The sequence below is a fragment of the Poecilia formosa genome, unplaced genomic scaffold, assembly GCF_000485575.1.
Source record: "Poecilia formosa unplaced genomic scaffold, Poecilia_formosa-5.1.2 Scaffold225, whole genome shotgun sequence".
In the NCBI taxonomy this organism is placed as follows: Eukaryota; Metazoa; Chordata; class Actinopteri; order Cyprinodontiformes; family Poeciliidae; genus Poecilia; species Poecilia formosa.
Window position 1 is genome coordinate 136,872 of NW_006800164.1, and position 17,149 is coordinate 154,020.

The 17,149-nt window shown below is 39.9% G+C and overlaps 2 protein-coding genes across 5 annotated transcripts; both read left to right on the plus strand.

The window, feature by feature from the left end:
* Positions 1 to 383: 383 nt before the first annotated feature.
* Positions 384 to 10,855, plus strand: mpp4b (MAGUK p55 scaffold protein 4b). The gene is made up of 22 exons (XM_007568575.2): positions 384 to 881; positions 2,556 to 2,666; positions 2,744 to 2,865; positions 2,953 to 3,030; positions 3,111 to 3,194; positions 3,881 to 4,012; positions 5,839 to 5,920; positions 6,337 to 6,422; positions 6,561 to 6,635; positions 6,726 to 6,922; positions 7,426 to 7,484; positions 7,569 to 7,586; positions 7,665 to 7,706; positions 7,831 to 7,851; positions 7,983 to 7,997; positions 8,175 to 8,216; positions 8,694 to 8,867; positions 8,982 to 9,062; positions 9,157 to 9,250; positions 9,331 to 9,439; positions 9,520 to 9,654; positions 10,330 to 10,855. The coding sequence occupies exons 2-22, from the start codon at positions 2,609 to 2,611 to the stop codon at positions 10,519 to 10,521; spliced, it is 1,896 nt and encodes a 631-aa protein (XP_007568637.1). The 5' UTR covers positions 384 to 881; positions 2,556 to 2,608; the 3' UTR covers positions 10,522 to 10,855.
* A 517-nt stretch (positions 10,856 to 11,372) lies between these two features.
* On the plus strand, positions 11,373 to 16,960 carry LOC103149409 (transmembrane protein 237B-like). 4 transcript variants are annotated; one of them, XM_007568553.2, is made up of 14 exons: positions 11,374 to 11,562; positions 11,843 to 11,878; positions 13,743 to 13,774; positions 13,863 to 13,876; positions 13,952 to 14,020; positions 14,085 to 14,213; positions 14,290 to 14,383; positions 14,461 to 14,618; positions 15,340 to 15,472; positions 15,564 to 15,755; positions 16,337 to 16,410; positions 16,498 to 16,585; positions 16,672 to 16,793; positions 16,887 to 16,960. In XM_007568553.2, the coding sequence occupies exons 1-14, from the start codon at positions 11,542 to 11,544 to the stop codon at positions 16,949 to 16,951; spliced, it is 1,227 nt and encodes a 408-aa protein (XP_007568615.1). In that variant the 5' UTR covers positions 11,374 to 11,541; the 3' UTR covers positions 16,952 to 16,960. The 4 variants fall into 4 exon arrangements, with proteins under 4 accessions (XP_016535376.1, XP_007568615.1, XP_016535377.1 ...); XM_016679890.1 differs by having other exon boundaries at positions 11,373 to 11,562; positions 16,337 to 16,585; XM_016679893.1 differs by lacking the exons at positions 11,374 to 11,562; positions 11,843 to 11,878 and adding an exon at positions 12,617 to 13,090.
* The last annotated feature ends 189 nt before the right edge of the window (positions 16,961 to 17,149 follow it).

A 17,149-nucleotide genomic window follows, 5' to 3' on the forward strand; every position in this document is an offset into this window, starting at 1 on the left:
TTGCGCATGAAAACTGACTGCCAAACTGACTGTACCTCACGCTTTTGTTTAAACAAAGAACTAAAAAAAGGTAACTAGAGTCGCTGTTTTTTTTCCCCTGATGACGTTTTTACATGCTGTCAAATATGGTGAACTTTTAAACAAAAAAAAGTTGCAGTGAATACGATTGACTCAAGATAAACGCTTGAGTGAATTTGAAAAAAAAAAAAAAATCTCCACACTAAAATCTTCAGGTTTTTTTGTTTTTGTTTGTTTTTTCAACAATTAAATTATATAAGCTAAAATAACTTGAAATAATAATAAAAAATTAGCTTTATAAAAAACCTATCCAAACTAGCCTATTCCTGTGTAAGTTGCGGTATAAATACTGACAAGTTGAACTTAATGAGCACAAAAAAGGTTAACCTTCATTTTAGGCAAAATTAGTTTTTACCTTGAGAACCGAAGCAGGGGACAAATTAGCTCCAACTGCTGAAGTCTATTAGCAGATTTTTTTTTCTCCTGTAATTACTCTGATGTATCAAGTCTTTATCCCTTAAGGGGGACACATTTGCTTCCTTTTCCCACAGCGTCTCCTGGCTACCCGCTAACAGCTGAAATGGTTAAGAAGATTTGGCAGCTCAGCAGCAACTAGCCAGCCGGTGAGGGAGGAACCGGCCCCCGGGGGCCAGAGGCAGGCAGCTCACTTGCCCAGGATTAAGTGGGATCGAGAGAGATTACAGCCCTCTCTCTCTCTCTCTCTCTCACGTTCCCCCCTGTTGCTCGATGAAAGCGTAGGACTCTGTCCTCTCTCAGGGGAATATAATTTCTCAAACTCATTTATAGTTTCCTCTTCGATTGGAGGACGGGGTGGAAGAGGACTCGGATACCTCAGGTGTAAGGTAAGACATGATGTCGGTTAGTTGAAGAAGGAAGAGTCGGATGAAGGCCGCAGTGCAGTACTAGTTACCCCTTTACTAGCTCCACCTACTTCACAACACTTTACTGACAGATCCATCATCCTATGTGAGCTGCAGTGTTCAGGACAGTCGGAGCTGTTGAAGCAGTAACATCTTCCTAAAGTTGATTCTTCCTTGGAGTTGTGGATGCCTATTGTGCAAATCTGGTTTGTTTTCTCATGATTTCTGATGAACTCTGGTGTTTTGTTCATCAGAGATTATCAACCGTTTCCACATCCCTGATGTCATAAAGCGCGCCATTAACATTTGACCCTATTCATACTGGCAGAGCTGGGACTGCATGTTCCACTGCTGGCCTGCACCATGGATTGGTCCCTTTTTTAAAGTAGACAAACTTACATGTTTTTTGAAATATTCTAAATCTGCCACCTTGTAAAATTAACTTAAGTCTGTATTGTACTGTAAGCCTAAAATGGACTTTATATGGTAGTGATGCTATCAGGGCCACCAGTGGAGGGGACTGTGTGGTGCCATTTTGAAGCCACACTAATAAACTGGTTTGCATCAGTAAGGAGTAATATTATCTTGTATGAGTCGTCCACGCTAGCATTTACCAAATTAACAAATTATAATTTTTTTTTATGTTTGCTTAGATATTAAAGTACTATTTCCAAACTGGTGACTGCTTAGGGTTTGTTATAAGTTATCATATTGTTCATCTCTAGCAAATTATTTATGCCAAATTCAATATTTGTTGCAAACCTCTGTTTTGTTTTTAATTGATTTTTGAGCTGCAGTCATGTGGAGTCCCTCAAGGCTCTGCCTCTGGGCCACTTTGTCAAGTATGACGTCTCTGACCGGATGACACTCAAGTTTATATGTCTGTGTCTCCACATGACCAAAGTTCCATGCAATCACTGAGTACATGTTGTCTTTATGTAATAAGTTACTGGGTCTATATGGCCTTCAGATTTATGCCGTAATTATTCTGTGCCCCAAAATTTCCCTTTGAAGGTTCTGTTTTATTCCCAGGCAGATTGAGTGAGCTTTAGCTTAGCTGTAACACAATATAGAATCAAGAAGTATGATCTGGATTTCTCAATTATAGGTAGTTAGGTTTGTATCTGGGCTAACAAGTTTTGGAAAAAAAAAAAGCCTTAAAAAAAGTGTTCAAAAGACATGCCTAAATAATGATTGACCAAAATCATAATATTACTCAGGATTCAATCACATATGTTGTTCCTCAAGACTCTGTTCTGGAGACCTTTTTTTATAAATACTGTATGACTTAAAACTGCAGGGAATGTTCAAAACCTTTCTTGTATTTATTTATTTTTATTTATTTATTTTTTTGCTATTTTAAATGTAATTATTCTAACAATAACTTTGGCATTAGGTTATTTCAATTTCATTTCCATTTCGCATATCTTTCTTTCAGAGCTACAACACATTATAAACTGTAAATGGGACAATTTTCACGGTGAACTATAATGCGATGTCATGTCCCACATCCATTTTTTTTAAAGGAATAGCTTAACACACATGTCTAAACATTTTATCATTAAAAAAAAAAGGCTGACCATATATCATAAAAGTTAAATAACACGGATGAAAGAAACTCTGTCAGCTCTCTGACTTACATCCATTAATCCCCAGGTTTACCGTCCGTCCTGGTGATCAGCTAACAGGTGGTCGGGGGTCCAGGGATCATGAGGCAGGCGGTGGAGGCTCAGGTTGTAACTCCGCCCTTTGAGCTCGGAGAGCAAGGTGAAGCAGAGTCCTGGCCTGCAGGTTTAATCTGTTGTGCGGCTTTGCGGTCTGATGTGACGGTTTCCCCGCTGCAGGCCTGCGGCAGATCCTGTCGGACGTGGTTGAGGAAGTGAGACGCTGTGTTGGTCAGGACGTTGACGGAGCAGAGGTCCTCCACGGCCTGCTGACCGCGTCCTGGCTCCAGTCGCTGATTAAGGTTGGAAAACAGACATTTCTGTGTTTACCTTTTCAATTGGCAAAAGTTTTCTTGCAATCTTTTGGGCTATTTTTATGCTATTCCCAGGTGTACGAATGTCTTCAAAGGTATCTGACGGACTGCCCGGCTCCAGCTCTGGATTTTGCTTCAGGACTCTCACTTCAGGTTTGTTATGCAGTCATTTTAGGACAGTCGGTGTGTATTTTTGTGTTCTCGTGTTGAACATATATTCTGTTTGGGTGTAGTTGTTGATAGACATCAGATCGCTCCCATACTGCTCTGATGAAGCCAAAGAGTTGTACCGTCTCCTCCGACAGCCGCACATGCAGGTGAGACACCAGCTGCTTGCTGCTTTATTCAAATTTGTTGTTAGGATGTGGACATTTAAAAATGACAAAAAAAAAAAAAAAAGATAACAGATGTTTTCAACAGTCCTTGTAGTTTTTAGCCACATTATTTAAATAAATAAAAATAAATAAAACATATTTGAGAGCTCAATAGCTCTCAAATTTAATTTGGTTGCTTCTTTTTTTTCCAACAACTTTTTTCCATTAGAAAAAAACGCCTTCAGCAGAACTTGCTATATTATATGTTTACAGTGAAATGCCCATTTTCTTCCACTAGTAGCTCATAAAAATATGATATATTTAGCAAGTTTTGACTTGAAAATCTGGTCTATGAAGTTCACTGTGTATCGAAACAATGTTGAAGTTTGGTGGCCTCGGTGGAAAAGTGCTAGACTCACATTCTAGTCAATAAATATCAACTGACAAATATTTAAGTTGCTTCAGCTATTGATTGGAAAGCAACTCCATTAATAAATATGCTTCTTTCATAATTTAAGTTAGTATAAAATTTTAATAACAATAGTCTTTAAAAGTGTAGAATTATTGGGCCAGACTTGGAGAATCCCAGATAATGATGGCAATAATTTTCCGTGATAAAATCTTGAAAATGTAGGATTTTATTTATTTATTTATTTATTTATTTATTTATTTATTTATTTGTCGTTCAGGCTCTTCTCTCGGCTCATGACACTGTGGCCCAGAAGGATTACGAGCCGGTGCTGCCGCCGATGCCAGACGAGCTGCCAGACGAAGAGGAGGCCACTCGAATTGTCTGCCTCGTCAAGAACAAGCAGCCTCTGGTGAGCGGCTCATTTAAAAGTGACTGCTCTGAAAGGTTTAAGAGCTTTAAGACAACTTTAAAACATAAGATTAGCATTTATTTGGACTATTCTGTAGTTTTTAGCCTGACTCTATTATGATAAATATACTAAACTAATACAACAATTTAATAAAAATATTTTATTATGTATATTTATTATGTTTTGGAGATCTGAATCCTTAGTCAGTCCACATTTAAATCTAATTTTCAGCATTATATTGCATTTAGATGGTATGAAAAGATTGTATGAAAGATTTTGTTGGTTCAAAGATTTAATGAAGTCTTTGATTAGTTTCCTAAATAATCTTAACTAAATTTCTATGAGAGAAAACAAGTTTGGTTTATTGGGAAAATACAAAACTAGAAAAACCCGGCATATTTTCAGTGACTGTGTTGTGTCACAGCTTTGCGGGCTCAGTGGTTCCTCCCATGCTTGTGCAAGAAGAAGGTGCCAATCAGGGACAGGAAGCACCTGGAGCGTTCACAGCAACGAGACATTTGGAGGGCAAAGCCCCGCTCCAGAATGCCTGCGGCATTTCTCGTGTTGCGAGGTCCGACGGACCTGCTGCTGCCCGGCAGAGCTGCCATGCCGCCAGGCGGCGGTCCGTCCGCACCTGCTCACCTGCACGCCTCGACACGAAGTGAGCTATCACAAGCAGACGATTCACTGCAGCGTCTGTTACACTGATCTGGAGCAAAAGTTGAACCAGTCGGCGCCGTCTGTCTACAACCCAGTTGGGTTTGGTAAGAAAAGACGCTTCCAGAAACGACGCCTTGAAAACTCGTCATTGCTCCGCCTTCATCAATCATCCATCCATCTATTCATTGCCATACGGATTAATATTTTGTCTGTTTTCTCTGGGGATCGCCCTGCTAAAGAGTCGGGACCGTTCACCTGTGCTCCATATCCTCCCTGTCTTGGCGTACCATGCTACCTCAACAAAGGCACCTACCTTCATCCAGACTTGCCTCAGAAGCTTCGTGCCCAAAGCCCTTGCGTCCGCACAGCTCCATCGAGCCCCATGCAGCCTCGCCGGGTGCTGGAGGAGTCACCCGTGGAGACGTCCAATCAGGAGAGCCTGGACAAGTTGAGGACGACTGTACAACAAGCAGCTAGCTCAATGGAAAGCAGCAATAAAGACATCAGAGCCCTGGGAGAGAGGATGGTAGCTGCAACGGATCGCATGACTGAGACGGTGCAGTCTTTGGTCCTCCTCACTCAGGTGGTGGACCGGCTACAAACACTCCTCACGACCACCGGGACCGATATAAAGATTTCACACCCAGAGCAGTCCAGATGTTCCTCCTCGTCCAGCGGCAGCTCTCTGGATGCTCCCTCCACCTCAAAGGGACCCTCTCCCATCGCCGCAAATCATCAAGGACCCCTGCTCACCGCCGTCAAAACAAGAAAACGTAGCCCCGGCGATCCGGATGTGTCCAGAGGTTTACTTACAAATGGTGAACTAGAACTGATGAAGACGGCCAACAATGTGAAGGGATATCACACCAGCCAGAAAAGGAAGAAGAAGAAGAAGAAGAGGAAGAAACCCACCTGAGTGACGATGAAGGGGTTCCAAACAGTGAGCATATTCTTTTGGATCACTATGCCTCCAATCATTTTTCCACGCTTCATTTGAAAATTAAAAGAATTTCCTCTCCTTTTGTGCCCTTGTTTCATTCTTGTCTTTACAAATTCATCCACTTCCTTCTGTCCCTTCATGACCTTCAGCAGACCTCATCAGCATCCCAGTCACGTCGTTTGTTCAACCTCCACGCTTAACAATGTGTTCTGCTTTTCTGTTTCAGGGAGCGACTATAAAGAGAAATGACATCACAGGAGAGATTTTCGTGGCTCGTATAATTCACGGAGGGCTGGCCGATCGAAGTGGTGAGACACTTTATGGTGAACAGTGGAGTGAGGGCAAAATGACAACATAAACACCGTGGAGTTGCAAAGAAAATAGCATACTGCCATCCAAAGATGTATCTATTCATCTCTGACTCCATCCTGTAATGACTCAACAAATACTTCAACTATTCCGAAAGAGTCTGAGTCTCTGAAACCTTTTTTTTTTAAACATTTGCCCCTTGAATTGCTCCTCAAAGGCTATTTATTTTAGTAAATAAACTGGCTTTCATGTTATGCAGATGAGCATCGCATTTATTTTTGCAAAGAAACTTCAAACCAATTTACTAAACTCTCGTGTTTTGGTTATGTTTTAAGAAAAAGTAACCAAATAACTTAAAAAAAAAAAATTCAACCAAATCCTCAGGTTTAGTTTGAATTTGTTTCTCTGAATGCAGGCCTGCTTCATGCAGGAGACAGGATTATCGAGGTGAACGGGTTTCCTGTGGACGGAATGGAGCCTGAGCAAGTCATCCAAGTCGTGGTGGGTTGATTAAGAGTAGAAATTAAATCGGTTATTTCCGTCGTTTAATACCCTTCATGCTTACTGCAAGATGTTGCAGTCTTAACTGGATAAAGAGGGCATAATAAAGTTATTGTTTGTTTAATTACATCCAATCAGCAAGCTCGGCCACATGGCACCATCATGTTTAAGGTCATTCCCATCACAGAGAGGCCGATCCACAACCAGACCATGGTGAGTCTCCCACCACACTTCTGTCATTTCTTTGCTTTAGACATAAAACTGCCTAAAAAAAAAACAAAACGAGTGTAAATCGTTGCTCAGTTCTACGTCCGGGCCATGACCGACTACAGCCCTCAGCAGGACTCAACCATCCCCTGCGCCGACGCCGGGATGAGCTTCAAGAAAGGTGACATCTTGGAGATCGTGGACCAGACCGACGCCCTCTGGTGGCAAGCCAAGAAGCTGCCCTGCAGCTCGGCCTGTGCCGGACTCATCCCTTCCACTAGCCTGCTCAAACGGTGAGTCTGAACCCAACTCTCCTGCATCTTCTGCATGAAGGTGTTTTAGGTCAGTGTGGAGGAGAGGGATGTCCTACTTCGAATAAGGTGTATTTTCATCCTGAGCTCTTTGGGAGATCTGATTTTCCTTTAAAACTCTCCCACAGTCCTAGGAGGAAGGGAAACAGGCTCAGTCCTAGTGGGATTGCACTCAGTTTCTTAAAGAGACAGATTCCCAATTTCAAGGTGCACAATATCTAAACTTTTCAGGTAAAAAAAAAAGAAGTGATCCTGGTATTATTCTTTGGGGTACTTTACCAAAAATCTGTCAGCTAAATCCAGTCTTAGAAATAAAGTACACTATACGATCCGTTAGCTTGTACACCTTTAGCAACATTAGAACTGTTTCTCATCTGGAATGTTGTGCTTTATATGTGCAAGACTTTTTTTTTCTTTAGTAAACTGATTACATTTGCATCTTGGAAATATAAAGAACTTTCCCCTGAACTGTGCTCCTGTTGCAGGAAGCAGAGGGAGTTCTGGTGGTCCCAGCCGTACCAACCACACGTCTGCATGCAAATCTGTGAGTGACCTGCTCTTGACTTTGCTGTTGCTATCCATATACTCACAGATTGATTTTATCTGTTTCACTCCATGTTTCCTGCAGTGAGCACCGTTGACGAAGGTAAACAGAAGTTACGTTCAGATTTCTGCTGAATTATTTTCTCCAAAAATCCTTCCACATCTTTATTTTTCTTCACAGAGGAGGATTTGATGGCCATTGATGAGAGATGTGTTGAAGCAGGTAAGATATAGTTCAGATGAACTATCATCTGAACTATTTTTTTTTTTTATCATCTGAACTATTTTATTTTTTTTGTTGCTTCTTTTGTATTCAATTCTCTGTGTGTGTTTTTGGGTCAAAACAGATGAGGAGGCATTTGAATCTGGTAGGTAAGTCTTTGATAAATTTGTTTTGGAGCCTGAAGTCGACGACTCGATGCGTTTTCCTGCCCTTCATGGAAAACTTTTTGTTTTTCCTTTTCCAAACCTTTGTGATTCCTGATGCGCAAAACATCAGAGGAGCTCAGAGAAGGTGAGGAAACTGGTGGTTTCCTGAATCTTTGAATTAATTTGAGAGAAGGAAAGTTTAATAGATTTCAGCCTCTGTAGATGTATCATGTTTACAGTCATAATTTCTCCATCCATTAGGTTTTCACTTAATCAATAAGTTTGCTAAATGTTCCTTCTCTGCTCTTTTTCTCCCCATCAGAGGAGGATGACTTCAGCAGCAACATTGAAGGAGTTTACTTGGGTAACTACTGACCTCAAAGCAATTATTTATTAGAGTGGACATTTAATATTTAAAGGTGCTTTTTACATAATTTGTATGAATTCCATGAGAGAAATCAAAAGTCAATGAGTGTATTATTGTCCTTAGGAGGCAACGTAAGTTTTATAAATTTTACAAATTTTATATGCAGACCTGCAGAAAATTATAATTATCTTAAGATTTGCTAGGAAAGCCTTTTATTATATCAGTTAACTGCTTAAAGCAACTTCTCTGTTTTTGTTGCTGTTTGGTACATCTTGGCATCTCCATTCCTTGAAACTTAGTGACGCCCCCTGCTCTGACGTGATGTTTACATGACGAAAACACATGAAAGTGCCACGTATAGTTAACACGTGAACTTCAACAGCGCATAAAATACGTGTTCACTGCACCTTCTGTTAAGGTACAAAAAGCATCTGCAAGGTTTAGCCTCTGACATCCTTTGTGTTTGACCGTCAGCGGGGTTCAGGCGCAGCATCCGTCTGTGTCGCCGGCGTTCCCAGAGCACAACTCAGCCTTCCGCCCACATCCGCTGTCCCAGCAGCTGCAGCAGCGTCCTAAATAACCCTTACGAGGAGGTGGTCCGCTACCAGCGCCACCCAGAGGACACACATCGCATCATCGCCCTCATAGGTACAGAAATAAAACTTTGGTTTGATGTCTGTACAATCCGGAGAAGTATGCAGTTTGATTTCAGAATATCACGGGTCTGGATGAAAAAGACTTTGTCTTGTTGTTGTTCCTCAGGTTCATCTGGTGTCGGTGTGAATGAACTCCGACGGCGCTTGATCGAGATGAACCCAAACGTCTTCCAGGGAGCTATACCTCGTACGTGTAAAGCCTTCAGAGTCACAAAAATATTTTGAATCATTGTTGTTTTAGCCAGTATAAGTCATACATTTAGTTTTTCCTCTTTCACTAGACACGACAAGAAGTCCAAGAGGGTACGAGGAATCCGGGCGAGAATATTACTTCACCAGCCGAGAGATTTTTGATCATATGGTCTACAATAATCGGTAAAGCTGCTATCTGTCACATGCTTTTCGCTTTCAAATAAATTGTGATGTTGTAATTTAACGCTGTTATTTTTTGATAGGTTTCTGGAGTTTGGCGAGTACAAAGGTAACCTTTACGGAACCAGCATTGATGCTGTGAAAGACGTCTTAAACAGTGGAAAGATCTGCGTCGTCGACATAGAGCCAAACGTAAGCCTCGCCATGCGCCCGCTTTAAGGACAGAACTGATGATGCAGAGTAAAACAAAAGCACTTTGCCTTATTCTTTAGGTTGTTCAGGCAGTGAGGACTCATGAGCTGAGAGCTTACGTTGTCTACGTGAAGCCCCCGCCTCTGGAGCGCCTCAGGGAGACGAGACAGGACTCGTACATCACCACCAACTACTATGTCAACCGTCCATTCACAGTATGCTCTCTGATGGCTGGGTTTTACTGTTTACATCTAGTTTCTCTTAGTGACAGACAGTAGTAGGTGTAAGATGATGTCACTGGGGAACCAGCACTAGGTCTTAGAGGGTCAACTTCAAAATTGATCCGAAATGAAGTTTTGAAAGATGAGACCAAAGTAGAGATGTTTGAACGACATCAAAAATCAGCATCAGCACAAAGATTTCATGCAAACTGTCAAACACGATGACAGAAAATGACTACCAAGAGTTATTTCTGCTGTTGTGTGTTTGGTGGTTTTAGTGCTCAGATTATCATGAGGTGAACCCCAAGGAATTGTACTGGAGCCACTTCTTTTCTTTTCCACCTTGGATTCATTTATATAATACAATTCAAACTTTTTGCAATTTTTTTAGATCCTTAATTTTAATTTTTTTAAATCCAAAAACAGTTATCATCCCAATGTATTCTCTATGTCACTCAAAAACTATATATTTTCCTATGTGGCTATTGCAAAACTCAGTGTATGCTGGGCTTAAAAGCTGAACAACACAGTGATTAAGTAGGTCAGACAAAAATGTAAGCTAAAGATTTGAGTATCAATTTTTTTATTGTTTTTTTATGGACATTGTTGGTCATTGACCCACAAAACTCCCCAAAGGCTGAAATCCAACCTGACTTTGATTTTCAACAGGATGAAGACTTCCACGAGATGGAGGAGTCAGCCCGGAAGATCGAGGCCCAGTACTGGCAGTTCTTTGATCAGGTGATCGTCAACGATGAGCTGCAGGACTCCTGCGTCCAGCTGCTGACAGCCGTCAGGAAAGCACAGGATGAACCACAGTGGGTCCCCGCCTGCTGGATCCGACCCACGGCCGAATCATGAGAGAGAGAGGGATTAGAGCACTCTTCGCCGGGAAGATACAAATGTTGAAATGTAAAATCCTTGCCTGGATGTTTGGGGGGAAGCAAGCCAGGAAATATGTAAATCCTTTGATCTGTATGTATATGTGTGGAAAGCTTGTTCTGGTCTTTAAATCTCTTTAAATCCCAGAGGAGGACACAAAGCCCCAAGAAATCCCATAAACTGTCACAATTTCTTTCTTTTTTTTAACTCTGCTCAACTTAGCATTTTATTTAGATGTGCTTTGTGTACTGGATTGGAAGGTGTTTAGATTAAAATAAATCCGTTTTGTACTTTGCATGCAGCTCCATTTTCAAAAAAGAAAAAAAAAAACACAAAAAACTGATTTAAGATCAGATCTGTACTCACAAACTTGAAATATTTTTTTTCTGAATGTTTACAGTATAGAAATAAAATATTTTTGTGTTTGCTCTCGTTTTTGTGTGTGTTTCATGACAAAAATCTTAAATAGAAGGTGAATAATTAACTGGGTTCATGTCACTTTGAAAGGACAGTAGTAGGTATGTTTCAGGCTGCCATTTTATTGCACAACCAAGTAACGAAATACACGTAAGTTGTTAAAAATGCCATATATGTCAAATGCGACTTAGAAATTTACTTCGTAATTTAATAAAGCAACGTAAAAACCGTTTTCAAAATAAAATGTTTTATAACTGCAACTTGAGAAAAAGAGTTAAATATGTAAATACTTTTGTGACTGGTTAAAGTGTATTTGTATCGGTGAAGAAATGTATTAACTTAGACACTTTGTTGTGCGTTTCTTATTTGAACTTTTTTAATGTATGCTTTTATTTTTCAAATTATACGTACTACTTCCTAGCAGTTCGTAACATCCGGTTAAGTAAGGTATCTCGGTGAGTGTAAACAGCACAGCGGTAACTCGGTTTTTAACCGTCTTGGTGTTGAAAAAGTCTGGTTACATTGATGAGAATGTGACCAGAAATTCATTTCGCTGAAGGGTTTTAGGTGAAAAGACCGAGAATGGACGGGGGAGATGGTAAAGTAAGTACTTATCTATATACAAGATGAATAACGGTTCTTTTGTAGAAATGTTCTCACGTCTCAATGTCTGTAAGATACAGAATGAAATTATGCAGTTTATTCAGAATAAAATGATCTATTTGGCAAAATGTATCATTTTGCATTTTATTCAGTATCATAGCACAAGGAGCCACCCATGCATCCTTGTATCCAGGCACACACTCCATCCATTTTCTTTGCTGTTTTTTTTTATTTTTTTTTAATCTCCTATAACTTATTGTATTTTTTTGTTACTTTGCAGAATATAAGGTTTAGGGAGCTGCCGCCTCTCCCTAAGGTAAGTGAACTCACTTATTTGTTAGGGTTTCATTATTATTACCGTCTATAGAAAGTCTGAGCTGATTTAAATACAAGGTAGTGGAGTGGGATAACATAAGGGACTAACTCTAAAGCTACGGTTCCGTAGGATTCAATAAAGTCCATAAAACTTTAAAGTTAATATTTTTATAATTGGACCTTTAAATACAATTTAACTAGTAATAACAGGACAATTTTAATTTAGTTGCTTTTTAATTTATCCGTTTCTTTTTAAAAGTGCTGACAGTGTCTATTAAGGGAGGATGTTGGAGTTCTGGTAGAGTTCATAAATTATTTATTTCAGTCGATTTTTATTTTAAACTATGTAGACAAAAAAAACGAGTTTAAATACATCTTTAATGTGGAAGTTGTTTTGGCATTATCATTAATAATTTAAATATTTTATAGTCCTATGTTGCTTTACCTGAGGTAAAGCAACATAGGACTATAAAATCTTTATGGGTACAATTAATTTATTTGAATTAATTGTACCCATAAAAGGCAGTGGGTGGAGCTAAGACTGCAGGTTATCCAATCAGATGCTGGGGACTATTGAGAACCTGAGTGCAGGAAATCTTAAATGGTTAAATATAGAAATAATTCTATTGATATCAAGTATTAATTAATGATGTTGATATTAAATTCTGTATTTAATGAATTATTGACACATCCATATAATTGCAGATCTCTGTCAGATATCATTTAATTTTTTTTACTAATACCAGATAAACAAAAAGTTGTTGAAACATCTTATTTATTGGATCGTAGCAGGTCTGGGGCTTGATATTTATTTATCACATCACAATTTGCATGTTCACAACCAGAATAAAATGCAAAAAGGTGAGAACTCAGCTTTAAAAATGTGTATTTATTGATATAGAACAAAGCCAAAAAAAGAAGAAATCCTGCAAAAACTCTTTAAAAGTTGCTGTTTTCCCAAACAACAAAGCGCTGCAGTGCCGTCAATAAAAACAAACCAAATCCCACCAAAGCTTCGCTTCTCCATCCTCACAAACAGCCACTCTTATGATGCTCCAAGTCTTTTGTAAAAGGTTTAAATCGTTTGACCTCTGCTCCCAAACTAATCCTCCGTCTTGGCAGATTTAGCTCAGGATTTATCTGTCAGGATGTCATGTGTGGCTTCGCTTTGCTCTGAGTTGCATTCTTGACCGAAATGGCCAGAAAAACCACGGTAAGGTTTTTGTTATCTCAGCCGTTTGTTTCAGGCTTAGCTGCGTCCAAGAAGTTCTGCTATACGAGTGTAAAACCCACAACGGATCAGATGTTATGTAAACGTCCGGGATTAAACAAACTACTTATCATGTGGTTGCTCTGTTCAGTAAGAGTTTCTTATTTGGAGCAGGGTTTTAACTGTTATTGTGTTTTAAATACTTTGTTTGGGGGGGAAAAAGGACAAAGTTCTGGCACAAGTAGAACTAATGTCCTGGTCAGTTTGCTGGTTTTAGTTTCAGAAGTACTATTTGACAGAAACAGTAACTGATACGTTTGCGAAAAACGTGCAAAGCTCTTTAAAAGGTAAACTACTTATGGAATATTTTGAGGATTTGGCAAAACTCCTCCAATTCTTTTGTGCAGGTTCATGTGTATGAAAATACATGATTTTTTTTTTTTAAACAATGATATTTTTTTAAAAAGTAGACAATAAGTGTGGTGGAGATATTGTTGTTTTTTTCTTGAAGACGTGGATAAACGTGTAAAAGTCCTTAAAAGTCTGAACTCTCTTCAAGGCCCGCTTTGTTTGACTATGAGTAACATTACATTGGTAGAAAATGACTAAATGATTAGAGATAATTATTTTTATGCTTGTTTTTTTGTCTCCATAGCGAGGGCAGCGAGCCCTTCCCACCATGTCCAGGTAGGAAAACTTCTCCTCTTTAACAACTTCTTTGCTAAAAATGAGAATAATAATAAAACTCTCTTTTTTTGTTGTTGTTTCATAAAAGCCAAGACACAGCAGGTGGGTCCAAATTTTTTCAGAATCCACAATGTCGATTTATTTCCGTTTCTAAATTCAAATGAAAAACGTCGACAGATTTTCCAGCCCCGAAACGAAAAAAGAAGAAGCCAAGAAAAGACGCAAATGGAGAAGGAGACGTGGAAGGTAAGGAGATGAGGAGGAGCCAAAAGAAACGCCGTTCTTTGTTTGAATAATTGTGTTTCCTCAGATCAGGAAATGGAGATGGGAGGGCTCGGCAGCCGGAGGGCGTCAGAGGTCGGAGATCACCTGACACTCGAAGCCACAACAGATGCTCCAACGCAGAGGAAACGGAAGAAGAAGAAAGCCATGTCCACAGGTGGAAACCACTCCGCTTTTCTTTTATGTTTTTCAAAAGTACGCTGGCGGTTTTAAGCTTATCCGTCTCGATTCAGATCTGGAAGACAACCAAGCCGACCTGGTCAACGGAGACACCGGAGATCAGACCACCGACGGGGAAGAAGTGGTGAAGAAAACCAAAAAGAAAAAGTAAGAAAAAAAACAAAGAAACATAACGAAATTATAGTTAAGAAGACAACAACAAAAAAGGTGTTTCTCATGTTCAGGAAGTCGAAGGTGGCAGACTCGCCGCTTCCCGACGAGTTTTGCGTCGAAGAGGACGACATCATCAACGACAGCTGCTCGCCGATCCCCCAGCAGGCTCTGTTCTCAGCGCCGCAGGGCCAGAGCCAGCCGGTCGGGAAGCTGTTTGTAGAGAGAACCAGTGAGTTCATTACACCGACAGTTATCTAAAGGAAAGCAATGAACTTAACTTCACAGGTTATATGAAGAGTCAAATAAAACTAGTAGTTAATGACATTATAAGTAATAGATTATGTTTTAGAAATATATCATATATATATATGATTAAAACTATACTAGATACTCCATTAAATCTACAATAGAGATTAAATTGAAGTTTATTCAATAAACTTGTTTTTTTATGCTAAAGGAAGGCCTGCTTCTGTGTTCCACCTATTTTAACTTTTTACTGCCTGAATTTATGTATAAAAATAACAAAAAAGTTATTCTTTTTTTCTAATGTTCCTCTATTCTCCTCTGCGTTCACAAATACTAGGACCAGGCTCAGGGACAAAAATGAAACTACGGACATTTTATTACGAGAATAAAGTTGTGCCACATTAAGGTGAAATAATACGAGATTAAAGTCATAATAAAAACTGAAAAAAGACGTTATCCTTGTGACATTTTTAATTTTCCTAATTAAAATAAACTCAGCCTGACCTGATCCTGTGTCGTACACTAGGACAGCAAATGGAGAAAGAAATAGATTCAATAGTTTTTTTTTCTAAACGAATCGAGAATCTTTAGCTTCCGACCAAAAAAACACTTTACAGGTCAAATCAGAGATGTCTCTGTGGAAAGGTTGATGGCTTTGAGATTTAATTTTTTTTTCTTTTTATTACGGTCATGTTGATGCGCAGAGCGGTTCCAGGCCGCCGAGCGTTCTGACTGGAGGACGACGGGCGAGCAGATGGACGGCGTGGCCGAGCTGCAGCACATGCCGCCGCTCTGGACCACCAGAGATGTTTCTGTCCGAGTGCATGAAGGCTTCAGGTGAGGGGGGGAACCTGAGAACTCAGCCTTCACCTCTCCTGTATTCTCCTCAATGTTTCTCCTCCATTTTTTTTTGTTATTTTTTTGTTAGGGTGTTTGGTCTGTTCTGTCACGGCTTCCTGGCCGGCTACGCCGTGTGGAACGTGGTGGTGGTCTACATGCTGGCCGGCCAACACCTCACCGCTCTACGCAACTTGCTGGAGCAGTACCACAGCCTGGCCTACCCCTCACAGGCCCTGCTCTACATGCTGCTGGCCATCTGCACCGTGGCCTCCTTTGACAGGTTGAACCAGGAGAAATCCCTTTCAAAATAAAAGCCTACACTTTACAAAAAGCCACGAGTCACTTAAGAAAATATCTTTATCATAAAAGTGCATTTATTCCGAAGATATGAGGTTTCTTGCTGTGCTGACTGTATTTATACAGAAAAATGCAGGAATGTTCCTTTTTTAGCGGAATAAAAATAAAATATTTGGAAATAATTTTTCAAAACCTTCTCAGTTTCTTTTTTTTTCTTATCTTTTTATTTGAAAAAACCAACTTCACTTTACGGTCATATCTCATGAAACATGTTTTTTTTTTTTTTACCTTTCTTAGTTTTCTGAAGTCTTATGATTTTTGGGACTCATAAATGTCTTTGTTTTTACTAGAAATTTTCAAAGATTAATCTCAAAATTTCAGAATTTTTTCAGCAGAAATTCACTCCTCCTGTTTTCTGTCTACAATGGTCCTGATTCGCCGTCGTACAAGCATGAACCACATGTTTTGATCAGATCAGGAACAATCTATCTGATCTACAGCAAAATATGAACCTACTCCTCAGAATTAATGATTTAGTTTTTGTTTTTGCCTTTCTGTTGTCAGGGTGAACCTGGCTAAAGGTCCGGTGGCTCTGCGGCAGTTCATCACTCTGGATCCAGTGGCTCTGGCTTCGTTCTGTAAATCCACATCCGTTCAGAGATTATTGATCCCTGTTGTTTCTGTTTGCTTTAATCCCACACTCTGTGTTTTTTTTCCCCACTCAGTGTATTTCTCTGCTTTGATTCTTTCTCTGAGTCAGCAGATGACCAGTGATCGGATCAACCTCTATGCGTCCTCCAACACAACGATATGGTGGGACGACGCAGATAATCCTGACGTTACGAAGCAAAACGTAAGGCCAGGATTACATTCCTTGGTTTCATCTGTTCCTGCTGCAGGCCTCAGGGGTCAGAGCACCAGATCCTCCACCCGTGGGTGACCATCAACCTGGTGGTGGCTCTGCTGGTGGGCTTGGCGTGGATCTTTATTGCCACCAGGCCGGAGACGGACTACACCGAGGGTGAGAAAGACAGATGACGCTTGCAAACTGTTAGAATTCCATTGAAATCCACTGTGAAATCACAGATTATGTTGTGTTTTCTGTTTTCTTTAGGTTATCTGAGGGCGATGGAGGTTGAGCCGGCAAGGCCAGAGGACAAATCAGAAATTACCAGCTGAAAAAAAAAGGAGCAACTGTTAATCTCTTCTGCTGCAGCTTTGTTGACATCTCTGATTGTATTAGAGATTATTATTTTTTGTATTTTCAAATGTGCTTGTCTCTTAAAATATAGAGTTTAAAGTAATCCAACGATGACTCTTCTTTATGTCTGATAAAATATGACATTTATTAAATGAAAATCCACTGAACAGATGTCC